Below are 24,359 nucleotides of genomic sequence, written 5' to 3'. Positions count from 1 at the left end.
CAACTCTAGATCATGGGCAAAGGAAGAGATAAAAAGTCGTCCAAGGGTAATACTTAACTAAACCAACGAGAAACCCAATTGGCACATTAGACTCACTAAGAAATTTTAGGACGTTTGGACAAGTACTATCATTTGGCAAAGGAACAGGGTTACAGAGCCCGTTCAGCCTTCAAGCTTATCCAGCTGAACAAGAAGTACTCTTTCCTTGAAAAGTCCCGTGTGTTGATCGATCTTTGTGCCGCTCCTGGTGGTTGGTATGTATTAAATAAAAAATCCAGGAACTGCAATGTAGGAACATATACATATATTGATATAAAAAACATTATTATTATTATAGGCTTCAGGTGGCTACAAAGTACATGCCCCAGTCGAGTTTGGTCATTGGTAAGATCGCAGCTAGAAATTACCTCAGACCAAGCAATGCTTAATTATAATGCTTATTTTAGGTGTCGATCTGGCCCCCATTAAACCGATCCCCGGTGTCATTACCTTCCAGGACGACATTACAACTGAGAGATGTAGACAAAATTTGAGACAGGAGATGAAAACATGGAAAGCTGATGTGTAAGCTTGTCAAAATACACTTATAAATTCTTTATATTAATTCTCTATTTGTATATTAGAGTACTCCACGATGGTGCTCCCAACGTTGGTGCTGCATGGTCTCATGATGCTTTCTCCCAGTCAGAGCTTGTACTAGTATCTCTCAAGCTTGCCACCGAGTTCCTGGCTAAAGGCGGTAAGTTTATTATTCTTTTCATTTTTTATTTTGTGATGAGAATTTCATATATCGGCCGCGGTGTTTATCTATTTCTGCCATTTTTCTATATTAGGAACCTTTGTCACCAAGGTTTTCAGATCCAAAGATTATAACAAGCTTCTCTGGGTTTTCCAGCAGCTCTTCCGTAAAGTAGAGGCTACCAAGCCTCCTTCTTCTCGTAATGTCTCAGCCGAAATTTTCGTTGTATGCCGTGACTTTTTGGCCCCCAAGAAGATCGATCCTCGTTTCTTGGATCCCAAGGCTGTATTCTCTGAAATCGACACAGATGAAGCAGCCAAGATGACTGATATCTTTAAGCCAGAAAAAAAGAGAAGACACAGAGATGGTTACGAAGATGGAAACTACACTCAACACAAGAACGTAGATGTCATGGAGTTCATTACAGCAAAGGATGCAATTGCTGTTCTTGGATCGTACAATGAACTTGTTTTTGAATCCGACGAGTCAAAGGAACTGCTTAAGAAGAGCGCTACCACTGAAGATGTCAAGATCAATTGTAAGGATTTGAAGGTTTTAGGCAAGAGAGATTTCAAGACTCTGTTACAATGGAGAACTGCAATCCGTGCCGAGGTAAATACTAATGATATACAAAGATTCTGACCTATCTATATATACACATTCTTACTAAAAAAACTAACCTCTTGTTGAACAGTACAAATTGGACAAGAAGGAAGAGAGAATCGAGTCTATCGTTGTAGAAGAAGAGCCTCTTGATGAGGATGAGCAGATCCAGGCTGAACTCGATAATCTCACCAAGGAGGAAGCTGCTAAACGCAAGCGCGAGAAGAGAAAGTCCAATGAAAAGAAGACCAAGTTGATTCAGCGTATGCAGTTGAACATGACTGCACCTACAGATATTGGGCTCGAACAGCAAGGTCCTGAAGATGAACAGATGTTCAACATCTCTAAAATCACCAAGGAAGAGGTAAGCTTATCTGTGGATCATATATTGCAATTCCGGATCAGAAAGTTAAACGGTTTTATTTCTTTTAGTTCCTTGAACAACTTCATGCTGGTGATATGTCTTACGCCGATGATCTCGAAGAAGAGCTCGAAGGTGCTGACGCTTCTCTTTCCAAGAAGATGAAGGGTCGTATAGCAGAGATGGATGCAGACATGGACATGATGTCTGACGAAGGTAGCGACTACGAACTCGAGCTCGAGAAGCAAATGGATGCCGATTACGATCGTTACATTGCACGTAAGGTTGAGAAGGATGCCAAATTCAGAGCCAAGCAGGCACGCGAAGAAGAGGATGAATGGAAGGGCTTCGATGGCAAGCGCACCCCCAAGCGTGGCGATATGCAAGAACTCGAAAATGATGGAAATGATTCCGATTCTTCTTACGCTTATGGAAGCGACAAATCCTTCTCTGACCAGGATTCTGATGCTTCATCCAACTCTGATACCGAAGAAGAAGCAGATGAAGAGGAAGCTACCCCCGAAAAGAAGACACGTAGAAAGAGAGCTCTTCCCGTTGTAACACGCAAAAACGACGGCAACTCCTTGCTCAATGATCTAGGCAAGAAAGCCGATCTTGCCAAACGTACAGCCAGTGGCTTAACCAAGGGTGCTTCTATGTTCTTTGACCAAGATATCTTCAAAGGTGTTGATCTTGAAGGTGATGACGAAGAGGAAGATGAACAATTAGAAGCCATGGAAATTGATATGAAGTCGAGAAAGAGAAAGGCCGAAGAGGTAAGAAAATTAAAAACCTTTTGGAAGTATTGGATAAATTTGCTTAATTCAATGTCTTTCATTATCAGGAATTGATGGAAGAGTCCGAAGAAGATGCTAGAGACGATGCAGATTCAGAAAGTGACTTTGAAATCGCACCCACCGAAGATAACGTTCCTTCTGACGAGGAAATTTGGGACGGTAATGAGGATGAAAACTCAAAGGCTATGCGTGCTGCACAAGGTAAGTTTATCACCAATTAATTATTAGTCTATGTGTGTGTACTCAATTCAATGTAATATAATTAACACACACACACACACACACATATATATATATATATATATATTCTACAGAAAATGGCCTTATCACAGCAGAAGCAATCACATTAGCCAGACAATTAGCGAATAAGGAAAAGACTGCAGCTGATTTGATAGATCAAGGCTTCACAAAGGAGGCTTTCCGAGACAAGGATGGCGCACCTGTGTGGTTCTTGGATGATGAGAAGAAGCATAACCGTCCTCATTTACCGGTCACAAAGGAAGCTGTGTCTGCCCTTAAAGAAAAGCTGAAGGCACTGGATGCCCGCCCAATTAAGAAGATCGCAGAAGCCAAGGCCAGAAAGAAGTTTAAGGTAAAAAGCAAATATACCCGGGCAGTTTTAAAAAATGCTTTATTTACTCACTATTATGGATATATGTAGACCATGAAGCGTATTCAAAAGGCTCAGAAAAAGGCCAACGATGTAGCGGACAACCCAGACATGTCCGAAAAAGAAAAACTTACCTCAATCAACAAATTGCTTTCAAGGTCGACAAAGTCAAAACCAAAGAAGGAGGTCAAATTGGTCGTTGCAAAGGGCTCAAACCGTGGTCTCAAGGGTCGACCTACTGGCGTCAAGGGTCGTTACAAGATGGTAGATGCACGTATGAAGAAGGAGATGCGCGCAATGAAGAGAAAGGCAAAGAGTCAGAAGAAGGGCGGCGGCAGAAGATAGAATCAATTTATTTCATTATTATTCCACGAACAAAAAATATCAACCTCATTTACAAACATCCGTCCAATACATATAAAACAACTTATGTTCATATCGTCCCGCTTATTTTATTTTATTATTACTTTTATGACTTGGCCCAATAGCCTATATTTTATTTATTGATGGAGCCAATATTTAGAAGCATTGTAGGGTAGAGAGTTAATATACCCTTAAATGGATTCTGGATAGTTTGGAGAATCCAGGTTCTTTAGCATCGTACTGATGCTGTATTTAGGTCTTGTATTCTAACCAGCAAAATAATAGATAAGAATCTTGGTTGAACAAAAAAAAAGAAAAGAAAAAAGACAAATATACCGTGAATGTACGTAAATGAGAAGCTCGTTTTTGGCTAAAATAAAGGCCAATTGTAGTGTCTATCCACGAGGTTTCAGAGTAAGGGATATCATCTGAATGAGGTTTCAATGAATCGTACTTTGATCCAATTTTCTGTAGATCAATTTAATTAATAATCATTTTGATCAAATATATATATGTGTGTAATTTAACCTTTAGACATGATGAGGTTGCATCATAAAACTTTGTTCTATCTGACTGGCGTGCAGTTTCACGGATACGCTGAAGTGCATGAGCAATGTCTGGGATATTCTTAATCCCAACCCCAAGTCTCTAGTAAAACATTAGAGCGCAAGTACCATTTGCTCAACTATATCACACTTACCTCTGCATAAGAAGGGCTGAATATTAGTGGATATGTAGAGCATAATGTATTAGATAATAGATGGTTAATACTAAATGCTCCATAGTTCATCATTTTCATCGAATGTGATTTCAACAACTTTTCCAAGACTTCCTTCAGTAAGATGATCAAGAGTGAAAGAAATAAAAGTTAAAAGTTAAATTAAGATGATTAATAAAATTTGGCTATTATATATATATATAAAGGATATTTTCTGTTTTCCATTCGAACCGAATCATCAATTTCTTTAGTAGGGCGCATGGAGCAGGACGCTCAATAAGATAAGATAGAGGAGTTGTGGTGTATGACTTTGGGATAAAAAACAAGAAATCTAAAAGAATGGAATAATTTTCATTTATTGCTGTTAGATTCTTAGTACATTCTTACTCTGACAACTTTCTGAGAAGCACATTTCTTTGCATTTAAATCCATAGAGTTGCATAGAGTTCACAAGAGCTTCACGTAGCCATGGATGAATACCAATTTGTTGGATGTCATCGATATGGCTTGTGCAGTAAGTACAAACAAGTTAAGGCATCAACATAAACTAGTGGTAATCAGCTCAGCAATATATAGATACACGATATAGTACCAAAAAAAAAGGATATCTCTATGGCCAGATTTCCACCCTCTAAAACACAATCTAGTTTGTCAAGAGTAAAAGTATCTTGGGAATGTGTTTGATAGTCAAGGACCTGTGTACATTTTAACTCTGGGTAAAATGAACAATTGAACATCCCCTGCGGAGGAGTCATGTATCGAAGACTAATATTGGTGTCTCGTTCTCTTCGACAAATAGTAACATCAGTAGTCTGGGTTCCTTTATGACAAGCCATGTTAGAAAGCAAAGAAGAAAAGTATTCATTTGTAGTAGACACGTATTTTATAGCCACAAAAAAAAAAGCGGCGTGACCTTTGGTTTACGCGTATATCTTGTACCAATTACTGTTTATTTGCCTGAACGTTATCACCAATTTGTTTAATTTATAATTCAAGACATAAGAGAAAATAGGATTGGCTGGGTGTTTTCTATGTATTTTACTATTTACAATTCGTGCTTATATAATATATTTTTCTTCTTAATTTGACAGCTTTGCCTTCTTTCTTGCTCTGTACTTGTCCTTCTTAACCTTATCAGAATCACCTCTCTTGCGCTCAATAAGTTTTCGGTATTTGGTCATGCGCATCTCTTGTCCACCGCCCAATATAACAGTCGAAATACCGTTTGAAGGCTTCTCTTTCAGTTGTACTCTGTCCTGGACACACATAGGATTTCCATCGTGGTCAGAAACCATAAACTCATTGACACAGCCTAGCATGGTCTGGCACATCAATCCACGAGTCATGGACACACACCATTGCTCTTGTAAGTGACCATACACTCTCAGGGGGCTGGGGAAGTTTCCTTCCGTAGCATGAACCCATTCAAGATCCTTGTATTCACTATCATACAGCATCAGAGGAAGATCACTGGCCATAGGATAATCTGGTCTAGCATCGCACTTTTCAATATCCATCAAATCATGGACCACCTCAGGCTCTTCAAGTTCCTGACCAACCAAGAAAAGGATAGCCATAATGCAGCGCACTTGATGCCACAAAAATGCTGATCCAGTTAGGACAACTTCGTAAAACATGAGATTTGTGCCGAGTTTCTGAGTATCCAAGGTGTGAACTGGTTGAATATCGAGTCGGATCACAGTACGTTGGTAATTAGTTATATCTTTGGTAGGATCGATTTTGCAAAAGTTACGGAAATCGTGAGTGCCTTTAATATATTCAGCCGCCTTTTGCATGGCTTGTATATTGAGATTTCCTTTGTTGAAAAAGTACTTGTATGTGCGGGAAAGGCAGTTGAATCGTGCATCAAAATCAGGCTTTACAGGCGACCAGGCGAGAATACGAATGTCGGGAGGGAGAAGACGGTTAATTGTATCAATGTAAGGCAACTCACGGTTACGGGCTGCTTTCTCAAGTTCGGGATTATCAAGTTCTTCCTGAGTTAACAGACTTCGGACATCTAGAGAAATCACTTGACCAAGTCCACTAACACCTTTGTCCGTACGCCCGCAGCGAGAAAAGTTTGCCTCTTCGGGGTCATTGATGAGTTTACACTCCTTCATGGCACGAAAAAGATGTCCTTCCACCGTAGGAGTTTTCTCATTATCAGCTTGGGCAGCAAATCCAAGGTAATTCCAACCAAGATAAGCTACTTTAAATGCAACTCTTCGTCTGCAGTATCGGGTCATATCGAATGGACGTTCTCTGCGTGGCTTCTTCTTTTTTCTTTTTTTGTCCATTTGTTCTGATTCGAGAGATTCGATTCGTTCCAGGAGTTGTTCTTGGGACCAGCCCTCATACTTCTTGGTGCCCATTATGTTGACCAATAAACAGAGTAATAAATATAAAAAAAGAAGAAACCTATTTTGTTTTTTTTTCTGAATTACAATTTTATTTAGATGAAAGGGGAAAGAGCAAGTACAAGCCACGACAAGTCACCTACCTCTACCTCATCACTCTTCCCAATGACAGATTTATTTGAGAAAACAAGCGAGATCTTCTGGAAATGGCTTGAAAGTAACGGTGCCACTCTCTCTGAGAATATTGAAATCGGAGATTACCGCAGTGAGGGAGCAGGACGTGGAATTACGGCAAAGAATGACATTAAAGTAAGTTAAATCTGTCAAAATCGATGAGTCTAACATTGTGAGTAGGAAGGAGAAATTTTGTTTTCCTTGCCGAGAAGTCTGCTACTATCTCCTTTGACTTCACGACTAAGACAAGAGCCAGGAATAGGTGATAAACTGGATAATCTTGAGGGCTGGCTTCCTTTAATTCTCTGTATGATGTATGAGAGCCAAAAGCCTGATTCATTTTGGAAACCCTACTTTGGTAAGCAGTAAGATTTTTTGTGTTCAATTTTTTTTTACATATACTAAAAATATTTTGCATTTGTATTTTTTTTTATATAGATATACTTCCTAAAACATTTTCCACACCGATGTTCTGGGGTGATGATGATATCAAGGGACTAGAGGGAACTGATATTGTGGGTATGTAATACCAAATATTTAACAGACAAAAAACTAAAAAGCAGAAATATTATAAGGAGATGTTACAAAATGATAAACTTAATGTTCGTGATAGGCAAGATCGGTAAATCAGATGCCGAGGCGATGTTTGAGTCAAATATTCTCCCAATTATCAAGGTGAAAGACAGATTGAAAGCGTTGATGATAAATCAGACTGTATACTAAATATTTCATGATAGAGTAACCCTATCCTGTTTGATGAAAATATTCATACAGTCGAGCTTTTTCATATCTGTGGCTCCCTGATAATGGCTTATAGCTTTACAGATGAAGTTGCAACAAATGCGAATAAACCAATTAAGAATAAAGAAGACGAAGACGAAGATGAAGACGACGAAGACGAAGACGAAGATGAAGACGAAGAGGGAGCTGAATTGATTGCCATGGTACCTTTGGCCGATACATTAAATCACAAGACTGGTTTCAATAATGCGCGCCTGTTTCATGAGCCAGAGTTTCTTGAGATGAAGGCATTCAAAGATATTCGTAAAGGAGAGCAGATCTACAATACGTACGGTGATTTGTGTAATGCTGATCTCCTAAGAAAGTATGGATTTGTTGATGAGCCCAACGAGTTTGATATTGTCGAAATCAACGGTGCAGATGTAGTGAGCACCTTTTCCAATCCAGAAGAGAATGAAGAAGTAACAGGCAGAAAGGTAAACACAGCCTTTGGATGTAACACCTACATTTGTTTTAAGGGCTTATTAAATCTGGTGGCTTAATGTATTTATTTATTTACTTAGCTTGAGTTCCTTATGGAGGAAGGCGTATTGGACGAGTAAGTACAGATATCAAACATAAAAATCCTTAAAAGACTCACATTGTTCGCTTTGTTTTTTGTTTTTTGTTTTTTGTTTTTAGTTGCTTTGTTCTTGAGAATGACCACGAAATTCCTGAAGCGTTGATTATAATAGGTAAACAATAGGACGCCAATGTTTTGTCTTATGATATTGATATAGCCGATGTTTCCGTAACCAAAAAATAAAAATAAAAACAAAGCCCACGTATTGAAAGCCCCTGTGGCCGAGTTTGATAAAATGGAAGCTAAGCAAAAGCTTCCCAAGGCCAAGCAAACACCGGAGATCATGCGTCCGTTGATGGAGCTGTTTGAGCGGCGCTTGGCAAAGTATCCTTGTTTAAAGGTAAACAAAACGTAAAGGTTGGTGTTTTACTGACATCGCTTTAGGATACACCGGCGGCCAATGCAAACCAGGAGAGAGCGCGTGTGGTCCAAAAGGGAGAAATGGACATCCTTAAGGGCATACTAGCAAAATATCAAAATAACAAGCGGCCTGCAGACAGCAGCGGTGCCAATGAAACCAAAAGACGAAAATAATATGATATACGTGATTGGCCAGGAGTGCCAAAAACATCATTTAGAGGGGGAGTGGGGCGTGTGTTACGCATAGGACAAATGGAGAGCTTTTTTTTTCACCCCTGCGTGCGACCTTTTTCCATTTCTAACATAAAGAGCCGATTTGGGACTGATAAAAAACAGATAATTTACCTAAAAATGTCTTATTTCAACATCTTTCCTTTTCTGTATCACCCGCCTCTTTATTTTCAATACATCATCATTGTTCTCATCATCCACCTTCAATTCAGCTCTTTCTCTTTCTCTTTCTTTACCATGCTTGCCTGCCTTCAACTTCCTCACTCACCTTCCCTTCGTGTCAAACACAGTCCAGATCCTCTGCTGTCATATGCAACCCTCAATGTTGATACGCTTATTGAATGTTCAAAAAAGAAAACATATTTCCAGCATCGTCTCTTACCCGATCTTGCCTGCTTTATCCGTCACATCTACTTTAAATGTCATCTCACACCAACAGTACTAGTTATTGGACTGATATATCTTGAACGTCTCAAGGCTAGTCTGCCGAGTCGATCTCGTGGAGGTAAAATAAATAAATACATATAAAATGAATGTTTGATTACTTATCTTATTATAGAATATGACACGCCTTACAAAATGTTTTTGGCTGCCGTAGTCTTGGCGTCTAAATTTGCGGATGATAGCAATTCTGTCACCCACTCTGTATATAGATTTGTATCACCATTGTATTCTCGTAAAGAGTTGAATGAAATGGAGCGTTCTTTTCTTGGTAAGGCCGCAGTTTTCTGTCATAAAAATATAAACAATTACATATATATAAATGACTAATTTGCCTATACTTGTACTTGTATGGATTAATTAGGTGTAATAAAGGTAATAGATACATAAATAGTACCGGCAGAATTGTTTCATAAACAAAAGCAAATGAACTAATGATTACTCTTTGATAGTTCAATCTCTACGTAGATCTCGCACAAGTATCCTGTTTTGTTAAGAAACACCAAGATGCAATTGAGCTCGAATTGGACCTTGTTTCTTGAGTTTTCCTTTTCTTTATATATATATATATATATATATATATATATTTATACTTTCATTTTTAAGAAAGAAACAAAAAAAAACAGGTCTTCTTTTATATCCTTCATACATTGCATCTTTTCTCACTACCCATTCTCTGTTCAAATTAGAGCTCATTCTTTGTCTATACCACGTCTAATTATCATAATAAAAGAAATCATTATAATAAATAAAAATTAAATCAAATTAAATTAAAAAACAAAAAATTATTCAGCACTGAAACACTGCCTATTAAAATCTTGGCAAAGAAAACTGATGTAAAAAAAAAACACTTGAAAAGCAGTCAAGAGGCCTTTATACAGAATTTCTTTATTACAGACCTCAGATGTACAGTAGTAGTGACGAGCAATTGGTTATTTATGTGATATTTTTACAGCATAAAATATCACTGAACCGCACCTCATTCAAAATCAAGCTGCTCAAAGCACCCAGTCCATTGCTGTTTCTCTGGTGCAAAATATCCAAAAAAATATAACCTTACATGTGCTGTCCAAACCATTGGATATAAATATATGTACATATTTGTACATTAAAGTTAAAAATATACATTATAATATGAAACACGCGGAATGTAATTTAAACGGCTCAAGCCTGTTGAATTTATTTTGTTTCAATTCATGAATAATATATTCTCCGTAAAAGAAATCATAAATAAGGAAAAATACGTCTAATAAGCCACGTAGCATTTGTCTTTATCGGTGGACTCAAAATCCTTTCTCTTCGGATCAATATGTTTCTGAAACTGATTTGATTTGATTTATTATTATTATTTGATTTAGCTTTACTTACGCACTGTGGTAAATGGCAGCATTGATAACTCCGTACTCGTAGCTTATCTACGCGCTCGTATCGAATCTACGCGCTCGTAGGTTCTTCAGCAAATGCGATTTGTGGGATTTCAGATTACTTTTGCATTTAATCCAATCAATTGTTCTAATAAAGTAGATCTATACCTTTTTAGATACTTTAATTTTTCTTATAATTGGTCCAACAAACTTAATGTTTTATAGCAAAATATTTTTATTTTTTGACTTTATTAATAGTAAAAGTAATAAAATAAGGCTCTTCTTTAGCCTTCTCATATCTATAGCATTTCCTCTAATAAAGGGTACTAAAAAATAGTAGACGAATGATAGAATAAGTATGTAAAGAAGAAGACTACGATAATTTTAAATTAAATAATAAGTATATTAAAAGTCTAATTTAAATTGTAAGATCAATGTCTTTATAAACTACTAGATATCGCTTTGGCCAGAAATAAAAAAGGGAGTTTTGTTTAACATTAAAAGAGCTATAGCTATATATCATTCTATCTATAAAATATGTGTATGTGTGCTTATCTTGTAATGCTTTGATATAAGGTTTTGTGTTAAGGGTCTTGTTATAGATCTCTAGCTTAATATTGTAATCGTCCAAAAGCTATAAGTTATCAGTTAGTACTTTGTAAAGCCTCAGACTTGTCAACAATAGTAATAGTGAGAAGAAATAGAAAGAAAAAGACTTACGAAATAAAAAACAAGTTCGAATTAAAAAAAATATTAGTAGATATGACTGTTTCTGGTATAAGCTCAGATCCAAGTTACATAGTTCATTGGGTTTGTTTGATCATCTAGTTGATTTTTCTTTAATCAAGCGAGTAGTTCTCTTTATTCGGCGATCAAGATGGTTTCCTGGGTTGACGACGAGACTCTCATCTTCAAAATATTTCTCTAGAGCCAAAATAGGATAGAAATACTCTAAACTTGGTAAGTGCTAGATAGTGTTCAAAAATCTGCCATTTCTTTCCAAAATAAGGCAGTTTGTTCCAAATACTCGTAGATTTTTTTCTAGTGCTGACTTGTATATTCGTTTTAATAGTTTGGAACTAAGCTACATACCATTGGCTACGGGAGTAAAAAATCATAAGGGTTTCTTGAAAAGCACAGCTAAATCATGACCATACATATCATCATATACACATATACATACACATTCCTCTTCCGCTTTTGAATAGACACAAACTAATTACTTTAGAACAACAATAGATTAATGATCAAACTTGATAGGTATATTGGGTGCTTGATTTCGAGCTTAATAATGCCATACTTATGGAACAGCAAATGAGTCTAGAATGAAAAGAAATAAATTAGATTATTAATTAATATATTAGCAAGTAAGGTTTTTATTACTACTACTACTACTACTACTACTACTACTACTACTGCTGCTATTATTATTATAGCTTAATTAGTGGAATATCCGTCACCAATCAAAATACCAAGAGAGTCTGGTATCCATATATTGATAGCCAATATAAACATATCAAGTGTCTCCCCATAATTGCGGTAACTATTTGTAGAGACCCTTAAATATTACAAGGTAAGAGAAAACCGCCCAACTAGGCCATGTCCGTGATTGATAATATCCCAAAGTTTGGCCTGGGAAAAACCATATGTATAGAATGGAAGTGCTTGCTCTAGAAAACAACCAAGGGCAGTATATATGTATATGTATATAATTTACAAGAAAACATCAAAGTTAGCCCCTCCTACGAAGGAAAGAAAAGAAAAAGAAAAGCCCATAGAAATAATCTTTAAAGAGATAGCTAGTAATACCGCTATATTGCTAGGTGTATATCAGGCTTACTCTAAGGCTTACATATTTATTTAATGGTGCGAGTATTAGGGTATATATGAGTTAAAAGATATATATCAATAAGCTCATATATATATATAGTTACCGATATTAACTCGAACGAATTTCAGATAGTATGTAGATAAAGCCAAGGAAACAATCTGTATAACTTCACAAGAAGCTTGTACTATACATTAACTGAATAGGGTGTGGGAAGAGGGGTTAACTGTATTACAATTACTTGATATAAATTCATCGGTAGTCGTAGTTACTTGAATATCACTGGGATCAAATACATAACGAACTAACCAAATACACACATGCTTGCAAACCAATTTGTTTTTCCCGTTTATTTTCTCTGAAATATATGTATAAAAAATCTTACGTTGCCTTAAAAAACAACAACAAACAAACCACCAATCTTTTAGTGATCTAGATAGCGGAAAAGACAAGAAGCAAAAGAATTCCTTCATTCGGCCTTTCCCTCAGGAATCCAAAATGTATATAGGCACACTTCTTTAAGAACACTTCATTTTGCCTCATCTTACAAATATACATGAGTTTAAAAATATCCTATATAATTTTATCAAGCAGCAATATAGATGCGGCTATGTTATATTTCAATAATATAAAATGCGGAGTGATGATATTTGTTTCACATATGAAATGTGCCTGGAGATGTAGATGTAGATGTAGGTACTCTGCTTATAATGTAAGCAAAGGAATCTACAGAAGAGTCAACTACTAAAATGAGCTCTGCTCTTTTTTTTTTCTGGTAAAAATCTAATCGAATTGACAGGGACGATGCACTAACAAGATATAAAAGTCTTTCTGAAAAGGATCCGTGTCATCGGAAGATGACTCCGGGTCCTCAGGTTCTTCAATATGGTCTGGGTGCCCAGTTAATCCATACGAGGAAATTTGACATTCCCAGAAATATTCCCTGTGAAGCTTGTTCTCCAGTTTTCTGCGCTGGCGTTCGGCTTCAATATGGTAAGCCCTGAGCGGTGTACTTACGGAGATCAGATTGTCTTTAGAAAATGGCAGGTGAGACTTGGTAGCACCATAAACTGAAGACTTGTACGGATCATTGTTTTGCATAGCTTCAAACTGCAGCCCAATTTTTTTCTTTATAGGTTTATTGATGGGTCGAGAAAGAAGTGCACGGCTGCACACTATGCCATCACAATAACTTGCATAATTGTAAACCTCTGACGTATAAGATTATCATTTGGTGTCAACAAGTGACACTTGTAGCGCCATGATACCAGCCCGGTGAGATAGGATGGCGTGCTTCAGTGCCTCGTTTGTCTTGAATTCCGGTAAATCTGCATCAAGTAAGAAGGTTTTTTTGTCAGAAGATTGAGTAACACGCAAACGGAGAGCATACTGTCATTTATATCAGCTCTAGTCAAAATTGGAAGAAAGCCCCAAGTTAGGTCTGTGCTGTTGTCTACACTCCATTTTTGCTTTTAGTTTATTGGTGGCTAACGTTAACTAGAATGTCTGGCAAGTCGTTGTTATGAAAAGGGGCTTTATAAAAAAAGAGATATATTAAATTTATCTTATATATTGGCTATATTAGATCCAGAAAACTTGGATATAATTTGATTGCAATAATAATCATAACTATGGAAATACCTACAAAGTCCAACAAACAGCTTTTACTGTTTTCACGAATTAGCTAATTTGATCTATATTGATATATAATACACACAAAGATAATCTATATCTTATACCTCTTGTATGACACAGTTTGTTCATGTGGGCTTTGAAGTATGCGATTACAAATGTGCTCTCAGCCAACCATACACCTAATTCCATTGCGTGAGAACCCAAGTGATGGCCACAATTGAAAAGGGGGCTCGACAATTACACATCTTTAAAAAAAATACAGAGTAAAAATAGGACGTAAAACCGATCAGTTTCTACTGTTTTTACCATAAAAACAATATTCCTGGAAGGATTAAAGAATGAGATAGCCGTAACAGCCAGACTATTAGCAATACTTATAAGCTGCCAGTAACTTTGTTAAATCACAATATATATATATATAAAGCAAAAACATGTATAGAGACTACCACATTTTATCACCATCTTCGCCTGTATGACAAGACTGAAAAATCTTAGCGTTCTATCACTCAAAGGCTTCTATAAAACGGCCTCCTGAGTGGAAAAATTTCACCTTCATCTGATTCGGATATTGATTGCAAGCCGGCTTCTATACATTTATAATTTAATGGTCCTAAAAGAGGCGTCGTATCTCTCAAGCTTAGAAATATTAATCACTCCTTGGTCTGTTACACATATGGCCCAGAGCTCTCCTACCAAATTTTGCAGCTGTGATCTGCCTTGCCAAGTGCGGCGTTGTACGAACATGAATGAGTGTATATCGCTGGGGTTTTGGCTGAGAAACGGAAACTAGAATTACCCTTGTATATATATGAACAGTAAAAAGAGTCATAGGCCGACTCTGACACATTTTGTTGTCTGGTACAGTCTCATACCAACCAAGCTGATCTAGATGAGGGGAGTATACTATCTGAAGACATCTCACAGATTCCCGGACAGGAGCAATGAGCCCTTTAGAGACAAGGAAAGAGGAGGATCCAGGCGGGAACCACTGAGACCGAGGGTGGTGACCATAGTGAGTGAGAATTGCTCGTGTGCTGATATAGACTGTGTATACCCGTTGTGGCTAGATCTCAAGGGTGATGTAGGATCTACTTCTGCTGGAAAGTTGTGCATTGTGCCAGGCCGAGGTACTTTTTTAGCATACATGTCTACTATGGTTGGACAATAAAGGGAAGAGATAAGATGATTGCCAAAGACATTTGCCATATATATATATACATATTTTGTTTGTGTGTATTGTTTGGCATATATTATGTACAGCTAAACAGGACAGACGATTTGCAAGGAGGTTGTTCTAATAGTTTTCAACATCCCTGCCTATAATAAATATAGTCTTTAGACTTTTTTTATATATAAAACAAAGAGCGGTTACAAAGAAGTCGAGGTTTGTCTAGAATTTCTATTCTCTCGCTCCAGAGCAATTCCCTCCTTAAAAAAACAGAGAGGAAGGTCAAGAGAGATGAAAAAAAAATTGAGCATATTTCTTGATTGTTGGACATACTTTATTACCCACTATTTCGAAAACATCCTATCTAGCTCCCCCTTTAGATTTATGGTTTTTATGTGAGCTTTATTATAAGCACAGGCCGTAACTTATATCAGACCCCCATTTATTCAACTCCTCCAACGTGGCAAATTAATTTGATTATTCTCGACAATACATCAACAGTAAACAAAATATAGAATTCCAAGGGGATAAAAAAAGAGTACTTGTTTACCCGAAAATGAGGATATAGCATATTATTTGCGACTGTGGTTTAGCCGAACCAGTTTGAGAAGTCACTTGGGATGACTTATTAAGTCAGGTTTAACAAGCAAAAAGAAATAAAATAAAAACTATAACAAAGGTGTGCAATCAATGTTAGATGCACCACAAAATTCTACTTTGAACATTGCGAAAAATTCTTGTTTTCGTTGTCGAGGATTCAGGTAAAAATACATAAGAAATAAATAATGTAAATTGTGAGCAAAAGATCATCTCATATTTATCTTGCCAGACACTCATGTAATCGACAAAAGCCTAGCTGCCTACGATGCGAAAAACGAGGCATTCAATGCATATATCCTGAGGCAGCACCTACATTACGTACACTTGCAATCACAATAGAAGAATTGGATGTTCGGATGAAATCATTGAACCGAAACCTTGGATTAGGAGAAAAGATCATGAAAGAATGGAAATTTCTCAACTGCCTACAAAAGACACTTCATCTAAAAGAAAACGTCGAGGAAGATTTGGATGTATTGTTGCAAGCTAAACTACGGCTATTTACAAATTCATTTTCTATCCATCCATGCAAAAAATGCACCAAAGATCTACAGAGCTGTGATCTTACTCTACCACGTTGCAATCGTTGTGAAAATAATAATTATCTATGTCAGTTTGAGAAATCAGAACCAAGGGTAAAAACTATATCAAAGTCTATAGCATTGATGAATAGAGTAATCGATCAGTGGCAAGACTTAATTGACGGATGGGCTCATGCTGTAAGCCAAAAGACATACCAGTTAACTACACCTTCCAAGGCATCACTTCCATTTGTGTGGAAAATCGTGTCAGGCCCCAAGGGATTATCGATTCAGGGCAACGTGCAGTCTTTTAATGAATTATCAAACTTCGTCGACCAATTAAAGAAATCCATAACCGTAGCCCCATCATTGCCTTTAGGAGAAGCAGCAAATGTCCAAAACATGCCTTTTAAAGACTACGCAAAACCATATGCAATATGGAATTTATGGTGTCGATCTACCCATTCATTACCACAATCCTATCCAATTGATATCTCGCAAGATCTTACAGACAGTCTGATCAGGCTGTATTGCCGTACACCTTGCTGTTCTGGAATAAGGATTCCTTTATTTAACCCAACTGAATTTTTGAGGCGCTATGAAGATAAAGACGAAAGTAAGCGACCGGCTTTGGTGCTTGTGTATGCAGTTTGTGCAATGTCAGCCAGAAATGCTTTTCAGGTACATGTCTGGGAGACCCGACCTTCACATCATACACCAAACTACAACATGGGCAAGCCACTATCGATCGCTTATTGTCTACGAGGGCGTGACTTAATATCCGAGTGTTTTGACCAGCCAACAATGGATCATTGTAATGCTGCTATTTTATTGTCATACTGCAACTATCAAAACGGCTATACGGATAAAATGTACATTTATGAGTGGATTTCATTTACAATGGCACAAGAATTAGGACTCTATAATCCAGAAAGAGAGCTTACTTTTTATGAAAATCTAACAGTTTGGTGTTTGTACTATTTCGATGCTTGGTACCGAGTGCTGCGAGGTGAATCACATCTATCTTCTAGACCAAGTCAACTTTACCCATGCCATCCACTACCTCCTCTTCCTTACGAGAATCAACTAGATGATCTAAGTGTAGACGAAAAAATTGACCAGATACTGCATCAGGCGTGGCACTACTTTTTCAGGCTGCAGATAATGCGGGACGATGTAGCATCAATGCTGACAAACAAAACGACACCAGACCCTGCAATCCTTCAGGTCCTGCTGGAGATGCAGGACAAACTCGAGACTTTTTATCAGTCGCTGCCAAAAGACTGGCAGAACCCTCTGGTCAAGTGCACCAATTCTCTCTGTACGCCCAGACCAGAGCCTGGTCTCACCGTTAACGTACACTCATTTATTCAATACAGTGCTCTTTTTGTACATATTCATTACAATATCAACATCATCATCATCCACCAACCTTTCTTGCCATCAAAATCACTCAATTCCACATCCACCCAAGCCCTTCGATCACTGGATATTGCTTTTAGGGCGGCCAATGCGATTTCGGACATTCTCGAGGCTATGACTAGAAGAAACGATTGCCATGTACCTCTGATAGGATTTGTATTCTCTAATATAATATTTTCTGAGATGGCTGGTTACAACGAACCTCATAAATCACTCGGACGAAAATGTCTCGAACGCTCAATCAGAGTCGCACGGGCATCAAAAACACACAAGTATGACTTTGAACTAAGCCATATTTTGGTGAAAATGCTTGAAGCCGATGTCTACTTGGCTTCCCAGGGCAAGACTCCTTTACAAGGAGGTTCGTTTATATAGCAATATACGGCTATTGTTATGACGCTCCATGACTCTTTTTTTTTTGTCTATAATAATGTACATTTTTATCATCATTTCGCAATTTTAATTGTTCATACTCAATTTTCCTTGATGGGAAACCCACCAGAATAGAATGACCAAGAACCTGGTATTTACAATTTGGTCGATCCGATTCTATCCTTGGCCTCTGTGTTCATTCTGCCTGATCAAACACAAATAGTTAAGGTTTCCGTCACCTTATCAGCTTAGTTGATATTTTGTTCTGCGCAAGTGCCCAGTCCATGACTGTCACCATGGAGAAGAAAGAGCCAAAAAGAAAAAGAAAAAGACATGAAAAGGGGGTTGGTAAGGATGTTCTGGACCCAATCTCAGTGGTTACCGATTAGAGTTTAGACTGCGTATCAAAATGGCTGGGTTGTCAAGCTCGACGCGACTGGCCGGCGTCCAAAAGCCCAGAGAAAAAAAAAATAAAGGGCCTTTTTGGACTGATATGTCGGCTGGGTGGGCAGACAAGGGCAGAAAGTAAAGGGTCTCGACTATTTAAGATCGGCACCATTTCTTTATCGTTTTTATTTTCGCACCTTTACCATGTGTGCCCTTCAGGCAGATTCTATAATGTTATTTAAGCTGCCTTTAGAGCTCTTGCTGCGAGTTTCTCAACAACTAGCCTTTGACGATATATTTTACTTCGCTACCTGCTCTCGCCAGGCGCAGTCTGTAGCTCACCAACTGATGTGGCATAAATACGGCATCGACCTCACTAAGCCAAGACTCAACTCTTATAGTCACCTCGTACATTCCGCAGTCGCCTTTCTCCATCGACACGCTACAACCTCCAGTAACATACAAACCAACTCACCAACCCTTCAAGGCGTAGCCAATCGTCTAGCAGTCGAAATATATGATCGCTCACCATCTAGAAACTGGGAGCCATGTTTAGATTATTATCTCGACAAAACATTTTTTATTCTTCTTGACCATGTTCTGCGCGACCCCGCCCTCGACCCCCTCCCCGAGGACATTGTACCAAAACCACCGAAGACCGAGTACTGTCCAACCCACATGGGTCGCCTGATGACCAATTTCCTCGCCACTCTCTACCCCACCCTCACAGCCATGTTTGAGACCAACCCCGTCGACGCTATACATCATCGTCTCCTCATAACTCATCTTAATCGTCATCTAGACTCCCTAACACAGCGCCTCAACTCATACCATCGCAACAGCTTTCAAATAAAATTACCCATATCAACCGCTCGTCTCCGCTCTTTACGGATTCTTAACCAATCGTTACGCCGAGGATTCAGAGTATTAGTACGCTTCATCGGCACTCTCGCACAGACCGATCTCCTAAGTCCTGCCGATCTTCATGTCCTTACACAGCAACGCATCCTCACCTTCTTTCTTGTACATCGACCATCATCAACCACAAATGAATGTCCGTGGCATCAACCGATTGAGGAAATCGAATTTAAAATGACCGTTATGACAGATCTTATTCAAGCCATGTCATGTCGACAATCTTCTCGCTGTGACTCTGGAAAAGAACTACAAAGATTTATCAGTCTACTCACAGAATCCATCAGTTCTCTCGTCGATCCAAAAACTATCACCCTTCCATCAACCCCATTTATTTAATTCCGCGCATTTTATTCTGTACATTACCTTTTATATATATATATCTACATATGCCTTCTTGTATAACTCTTCTTTCACTGCATAAACACATCTTACTGTGTTTTAAATACACCCCATGTACACACTCTTTGTCGATCTCTTGTGTCACTAAGGTATATTGGTTACATTTGATTTGGCGTTTTTGTTTGGAACTCAAGTCCAACACACCATACAAATCGCCCTGTACTTACCAAAAGATACACAGCCAGGGCATTCTTATCTTATTTTGACAACGGACTTTTCATACTTGTTTTCATATACTATTCTTAAAATATGTGTAAAAAAATTATCGCATCTGGAGATGGTTTAGGCAACACCTACAAAAGGCAACCTCTTCCATTACTCTTCTAAAAAATAAAACATTTCTAGTCTTATTCTCAAAAGTTACTACCAAGAAATGACCGTTATATATATGCGTGCATGTGTCTATTACAATATTTTTGTATTTTCATTGACGCGAGATTGAAATGAAGATCGTGCCAAGTCAATAAAGAATGGCTAAGAAATAATTATTTATACGTGTTAAAAAGCCAAAAAACAAATACTTTTTCTTTAGCTTTGCTCAATAATATATTCAAAAAGAGGCACATATTCTAGTACCACATGAATCAACTTAAGATCTCCCTGACAAGCCAGAACCCTGTTACAGACCTTGAAGAAGATTCTATTGATTGTGTCCCTGGAAATGTTAGCCCTTTTGTTGAGATTGACCTGGGCAGTCCTGCCAAAGAAAGCCGATTAGATAGCCTATCAAATAGTATAGAGATCGATACTGATGATTTCAAGCATGATTGCCAATGCGGTGACAGAAAATGTACCATATTTGATCAAAGGTTTTTATGTAAATACTAAAGAGTCATTTTATATACATATATATATATATATAGATAGAGATAAATATACGAAGAGATAGAACATCATCACAGGTCTTAGTAGCTCTAATACCCAATATTTAGATGAGCCCAGAACACAGGTCCAAGAACTACAAGAATGTCAGGAAGATGATATTTCCGAGCATTTATCAGAAGCGGAAAGGGGTTATGAAGAAGAGTTTTCACCAAATTTCATTTACACTAGTGGCTTAACTAGTAGCCTACAAGTTGAATCGTCCGCGATGCACACGCGTGATCAAGAAAGTGAAGGCGATATGGTGCCATCTTTGGGAGTAAGCGATTGTTTCCCGAGCCTCACAGATATCTCAAGCAGCCCAGGAATAGAAGAGCCTCCGCCACCATATTTTAGAGATAATTCACCTTCATCTACGCCTGCACCACCTTATCGAGCACAGCATATTCATCGTAGAGAGACACAGGATCGCGAGCTTTTGTTGCTGAGAAGAGCGCGAGAAGATTATATTCAGTCCAAAATCGAGGAATATTACAACCATATTCTCTTTACAAACTGGAGATGGTTTAAAATAGTCATCAAGCAATATCACAAATGTCCCTACATTGGTTTTGAGGCTAAACTTTTCGATATCGGGGCCTGTCGTCTGTCAAAGGCCTTTGTGTCGAATCAGTTTCACTCGTGGAGCGCCGCTTTTTGGATTACTTTCTTCGTGTTCATTGGCTTAAGCTCCCCTTTCATTGGTCTAGAGCAAGAACCGTATTGGCTTAGTGTACCTTTCTGCATATATATAATGCTCAGTATTCCTATCTCAATGATAAATAATGAACGAGAAAAGAGATCTAAATTATACGAAGAAGTATGTACTGCGTTTGCTAGACTTCAGCCCGAAGCTCCCACCGAGAGATTCTACTGAAATCAACCCCAGGAGACATATAAGTCATAGGAAAATAATGATGCACGTCGTAGAGATAAAAGATATGTTTATTGAGAGAGAGAGAAAGTAGCAGAAGTATTATAATTTCTTTACATGTATATATTTTGTTTTCAAGTTTAAGTGTCCTGTATTTTTTGTTTTATTAAAGAGTAATTTTAAATTACTTAAAGTTTTTTTTTATTGAAAAATAATGTGCTACTCAAACTAACTCTTGCATTTGGCTACATGCAGCCCAAGACACCTTACACAAAAAGATCCACCTCCACAATTTTTACAGGAGCGACGGCAGCGACGACATACATTGCGTTTCAATACACTGTTTCCGACCGATTTTTGAACAATAAAACATTTACAGTGTTTTATGTCTTCCTTGTTAGCACAGGTATGACACCATTGACCTAAGCAACCACCGGAACAGCCTACCAACTCGCACCGGGGACAGCATACAACACCGCATTTTGAACATTTATTAGAGACATATATATCGTTGTTCATGCGGCATTGTGTATGATATACTCCGTCGCATTTAGAGCATGACTTCTGAGCTTCGATGCATTCTCGCCTAGTGTTGCAGAGAGATAAGGGGTTTTCACAGCGAGCACACCGAAAGGTCTGGAGCTTTGCTAATACCTGCCTGCAAGCTGCTGTGCCACATACACGTATAGAACATCTTGGCAGTGTAATATATAAATATAAATATATAAATAAATGGATATGTCACGATGTGCAACCTATAACCTACCTATTGCATTGAGGCGCGCAGACATAACATTTTGTGAGCGGAATTCTTCCACATGCAGCACAATCAAAGGTACTGATAGCTGCTCCCAAATTACAGAATTGACAGAGGTGGCAGTCAGAATCGATAAGATGTCCTGCAAGACGACTAAGCGCATGTGTAATAAAACCGACATCTTGACCATACGATTTGCTGTCTATACTTGCATTCCGTATGTCTTTTACTGGACCACGTAATAAGACCTTTCCGAGACGCAAATGGGAGAGACTGATACCATACAAGCTGTCGTTGGCTAACTGATCCAATCGAGTAGCAAGATCTAACGAAAATACTTGCCAGCACGTCCTAATCGATAGATACTCAAGACAGGGAAAATACTTTAAGAGGTTGATTACTGTAAGTGCTGTAATAACGGACCCATCGAGATTAACAGACTCAATCAAATTTTGCACTTTATGCTTCACCAACGTTTCAGCTATTGCAATAATCCGAGAGTCATTGACGGTGTATAAATCTTCATACAAGAACCACAAAGAAGACCAGACCTCAGGATAAAATAGGACTTTAAAAAGCTTTTGACAGGTAGATGCTAGACGGATACGAGAGCGGACGTCGAGGGAGAATCCAATCATAACGAGTACTCGGTCAGGAAGATTGCTTAGACTAAAGGGTCGACTGTATACGACTGGTAAACTTTTGCGGCCAATAAGAGAAGAAATCAACGGTTTAGTTCTAATATATGGTCGACTGGAATATTTTTCTTGAACATGTTGAGACATGTAATATTCGGCATTAAGTGAATTATTGTCAAGGCATTTGGTAGTAACTGCTACAGATACAGCCTTCTCATGGAATCTTGACGAGGAATCTTGAGATTTATTTTCTGGAACCTTGCTTGAAGATGAAGATGACGATAACTGGTCAGAAGATTGCGAAGAATAAAACTCGTCTGGTTTAAAGATGGGCAAATGAGGATTTTGAGCTGAAGGAAGTGCTAATGTAGCTGAAATGTACGAAATGTCGTCATGACAAAGAAAATCCAATGGAATAGCAATCATGCTTCCATTAACCTTCTGTAGCTTGACCTTTGTGTTTTTAAATAAGCCCGCATAAGAGGCCATGACCTGAAACTTTCCATCATTTCCTTCCCATAGTCTAACTTCATGGTTATAGTCTATCATGACTTCATGAAGTTTTGTTTTCAATTTAGACACTGACACCCAGCTCTTTTTCTTTTCCTCTGACGAGACCTTGCTTTTTTTGATGTATTCTTGTTGTACAACTCGATATTTTTTCTTTCTTTAAAAAAATGGAGATTCTTGAAATATAGATTTGTATTCTACAGTATTCACGAATACACCAAAGAGTTCTAGTAATTGATCAAGCTGTGGTTTATTATATATGTATATAAGATACAGCTGAACAAGTTTTACATAAAGCTAGAAAACAACTTTGACTTTATTATAGTGTAGTATACTAGCAATGGAAGATAATAATCATCACTAAATGTATTAGTGATTATACTCCAAGGAGAAAAGGTGGATAGATAGAGAGCTATCTCAAAAGATATTTAGATGAAGAATTATGTTAACCATTCAAGGTCTCATACTGCCTGTTATAGAGAAATTTGTATTATCACTATACAGAAGGAGTTACGCTTTATTTCATTAAACATCATGTTTATCTATGTATACAGTACATCCAGGTAGTGTTCTTCGTGTTCCCAGCCATCTCATGAAAAGCTTAACCAATATCCCAAGTTTCTGTTATATTGTATCTCTTAACCGCTAAATTTAACCTGCCATGGTCTTTTAAGATAATATTACAATCAGTCTTATTTTTTTTAAGAAATAAATAAATTTCAGAAATCATTTTATATGTACCAATTCAAATTATTTGGAGAACATGGTTTTGTTATAATGTAAATATTATTAATATAAGAAATATCTCGCTTTTGCTTTGAGCTTCAGGTACATCCTTTACCAATTATAACGATAGCATACTTTTAAAAAGGCTTATTTGTGTGAGTCCAAGTCTGGCAGACACAATGCGACAAACAAGTTCTAGAAGAGCGATTCTGACAAGGTGTTTTTTCAACTTGGTTATCACCAGGTGCCCTCAAGATGC

At 37.8% G+C, this 24,359-nt stretch overlaps 9 protein-coding genes across 9 annotated transcripts; 5 read left to right on the top strand and 4 right to left on the bottom strand.

Moving 5' to 3' along the window:
- Window positions 1-108: 108 nt before the first annotated feature.
- PHYBLDRAFT_96684 (hypothetical protein) lies at window positions 109-3,434 on the top strand (the record flags this gene model as incomplete). The annotated part of the gene is made up of 10 exons (XM_018443978.1): window positions 109-288; window positions 419-564; window positions 624-739; window positions 834-1,351; window positions 1,434-1,706; window positions 1,832-2,075; window positions 2,304-2,479; window positions 2,548-2,701; window positions 2,815-3,092; window positions 3,162-3,434. Coding segments are annotated over 10 exons (2,358 nt in total), but the record flags the coding sequence as incomplete, so codon positions are not given.
- Window positions 3,435-3,664: 230 nt separating this feature from the next.
- Window positions 3,665-5,027, bottom strand: PHYBLDRAFT_139691 (hypothetical protein; the record flags this gene model as incomplete). Its single annotated transcript, XM_018430269.1, has 7 exons — window positions 3,665-3,739; window positions 3,810-3,941; window positions 4,002-4,121; window positions 4,174-4,305; window positions 4,423-4,463; window positions 4,579-4,697; window positions 4,774-5,027. 7 exons carry the CDS (start codon window positions 5,025-5,027, stop codon window positions 3,665-3,667), a joined length of 873 nt encoding a protein of 290 aa, XP_018297698.1.
- Window positions 5,028-5,128: 101 nt separating this feature from the next.
- On the bottom strand, window positions 5,129-7,211 carry PHYBLDRAFT_121313 (hypothetical protein). Its single transcript, XM_018428789.1, has 2 exons — window positions 6,701-7,211; window positions 5,129-6,551 (listed from the first exon to the last, which is right to left on the bottom strand). Exon 2 carries the CDS (start codon window positions 6,489-6,491, stop codon window positions 5,271-5,273), a length of 1,221 nt encoding a protein of 406 aa, XP_018297697.1. The 5' UTR covers window positions 6,492-6,551; window positions 6,701-7,211; the 3' UTR covers window positions 5,129-5,270.
- Window positions 7,212-8,916: 1,705 nt separating this feature from the next.
- PHYBLDRAFT_139688 (cyclin) lies at window positions 8,917-9,662 on the top strand (the record flags this gene model as incomplete). Its single annotated transcript, XM_018430268.1, has 4 exons — window positions 8,917-9,184; window positions 9,239-9,391; window positions 9,485-9,495; window positions 9,573-9,662. 4 exons carry the CDS (start codon window positions 8,917-8,919, stop codon window positions 9,660-9,662), a joined length of 522 nt encoding a protein of 173 aa, XP_018297696.1.
- A 3,433-nt stretch (window positions 9,663-13,095) lies between these two features.
- PHYBLDRAFT_139687 (hypothetical protein) lies at window positions 13,096-15,060 on the bottom strand (the record flags this gene model as incomplete). Its single annotated transcript, XM_018430267.1, has 7 exons — window positions 13,096-13,523; window positions 13,581-13,701; window positions 13,805-13,845; window positions 14,052-14,126; window positions 14,498-14,533; window positions 14,641-14,744; window positions 14,870-15,060. The coding sequence occupies 7 exons, from the start codon at window positions 15,058-15,060 to the stop codon at window positions 13,096-13,098; spliced, it is 996 nt and encodes a 331-aa protein (XP_018297695.1).
- Window positions 15,061-15,805: 745 nt separating this feature from the next.
- On the top strand, window positions 15,806-18,343 carry PHYBLDRAFT_179187 (Zn(2)-C6 fungal-specific transcription factor; the record flags this gene model as incomplete). The annotated part of the gene is made up of 2 exons (XM_018438113.1): window positions 15,806-15,876; window positions 15,945-18,343. 2 exons carry the CDS (start codon window positions 15,806-15,808, stop codon window positions 18,031-18,033), a joined length of 2,160 nt encoding a protein of 719 aa, XP_018297694.1. The 3' UTR covers window positions 18,034-18,343.
- Window positions 18,344-18,621: 278 nt separating this feature from the next.
- Window positions 18,622-19,671, top strand: PHYBLDRAFT_58699 (hypothetical protein; the record flags this gene model as incomplete). Its single annotated transcript, XM_018440372.1, has 1 exon — window positions 18,622-19,671. One exon carries the CDS (start codon window positions 18,622-18,624, stop codon window positions 19,669-19,671), a length of 1,050 nt encoding a protein of 349 aa, XP_018297693.1.
- Window positions 19,672-20,313: 642 nt separating this feature from the next.
- Window positions 20,314-21,472, top strand: PHYBLDRAFT_162708 (hypothetical protein; the record flags this gene model as incomplete). Its single annotated transcript, XM_018434683.1, has 2 exons — window positions 20,314-20,551; window positions 20,667-21,472. The coding sequence occupies 2 exons, from the start codon at window positions 20,314-20,316 to the stop codon at window positions 21,470-21,472; spliced, it is 1,044 nt and encodes a 347-aa protein (XP_018297692.1).
- A 225-nt stretch (window positions 21,473-21,697) lies between these two features.
- PHYBLDRAFT_179186 (hypothetical protein) lies at window positions 21,698-23,420 on the bottom strand (the record flags this gene model as incomplete). Its single annotated transcript, XM_018438112.1, has 3 exons — window positions 22,435-23,420; window positions 22,236-22,379; window positions 21,698-22,137 (listed from the first exon to the last, which is right to left on the bottom strand). The coding sequence occupies exons 1-3, from the start codon at window positions 23,411-23,413 to the stop codon at window positions 21,698-21,700; spliced, it is 1,563 nt and encodes a 520-aa protein (XP_018297691.1). The 5' UTR covers window positions 23,414-23,420.
- Window positions 23,421-24,359: the final 939 nt, after the last annotated feature.

Source organism: Phycomyces blakesleeanus (assembly GCF_001638985.1).
Source record: "Phycomyces blakesleeanus NRRL 1555(-) unplaced genomic scaffold PHYBLscaffold_2, whole genome shotgun sequence".
Lineage (NCBI taxonomy): Eukaryota > Fungi > Mucoromycota > Mucoromycetes > Mucorales > Phycomycetaceae > Phycomyces > Phycomyces blakesleeanus.
This window is presented reverse-complemented; position numbering and strand designations above follow the sequence as displayed.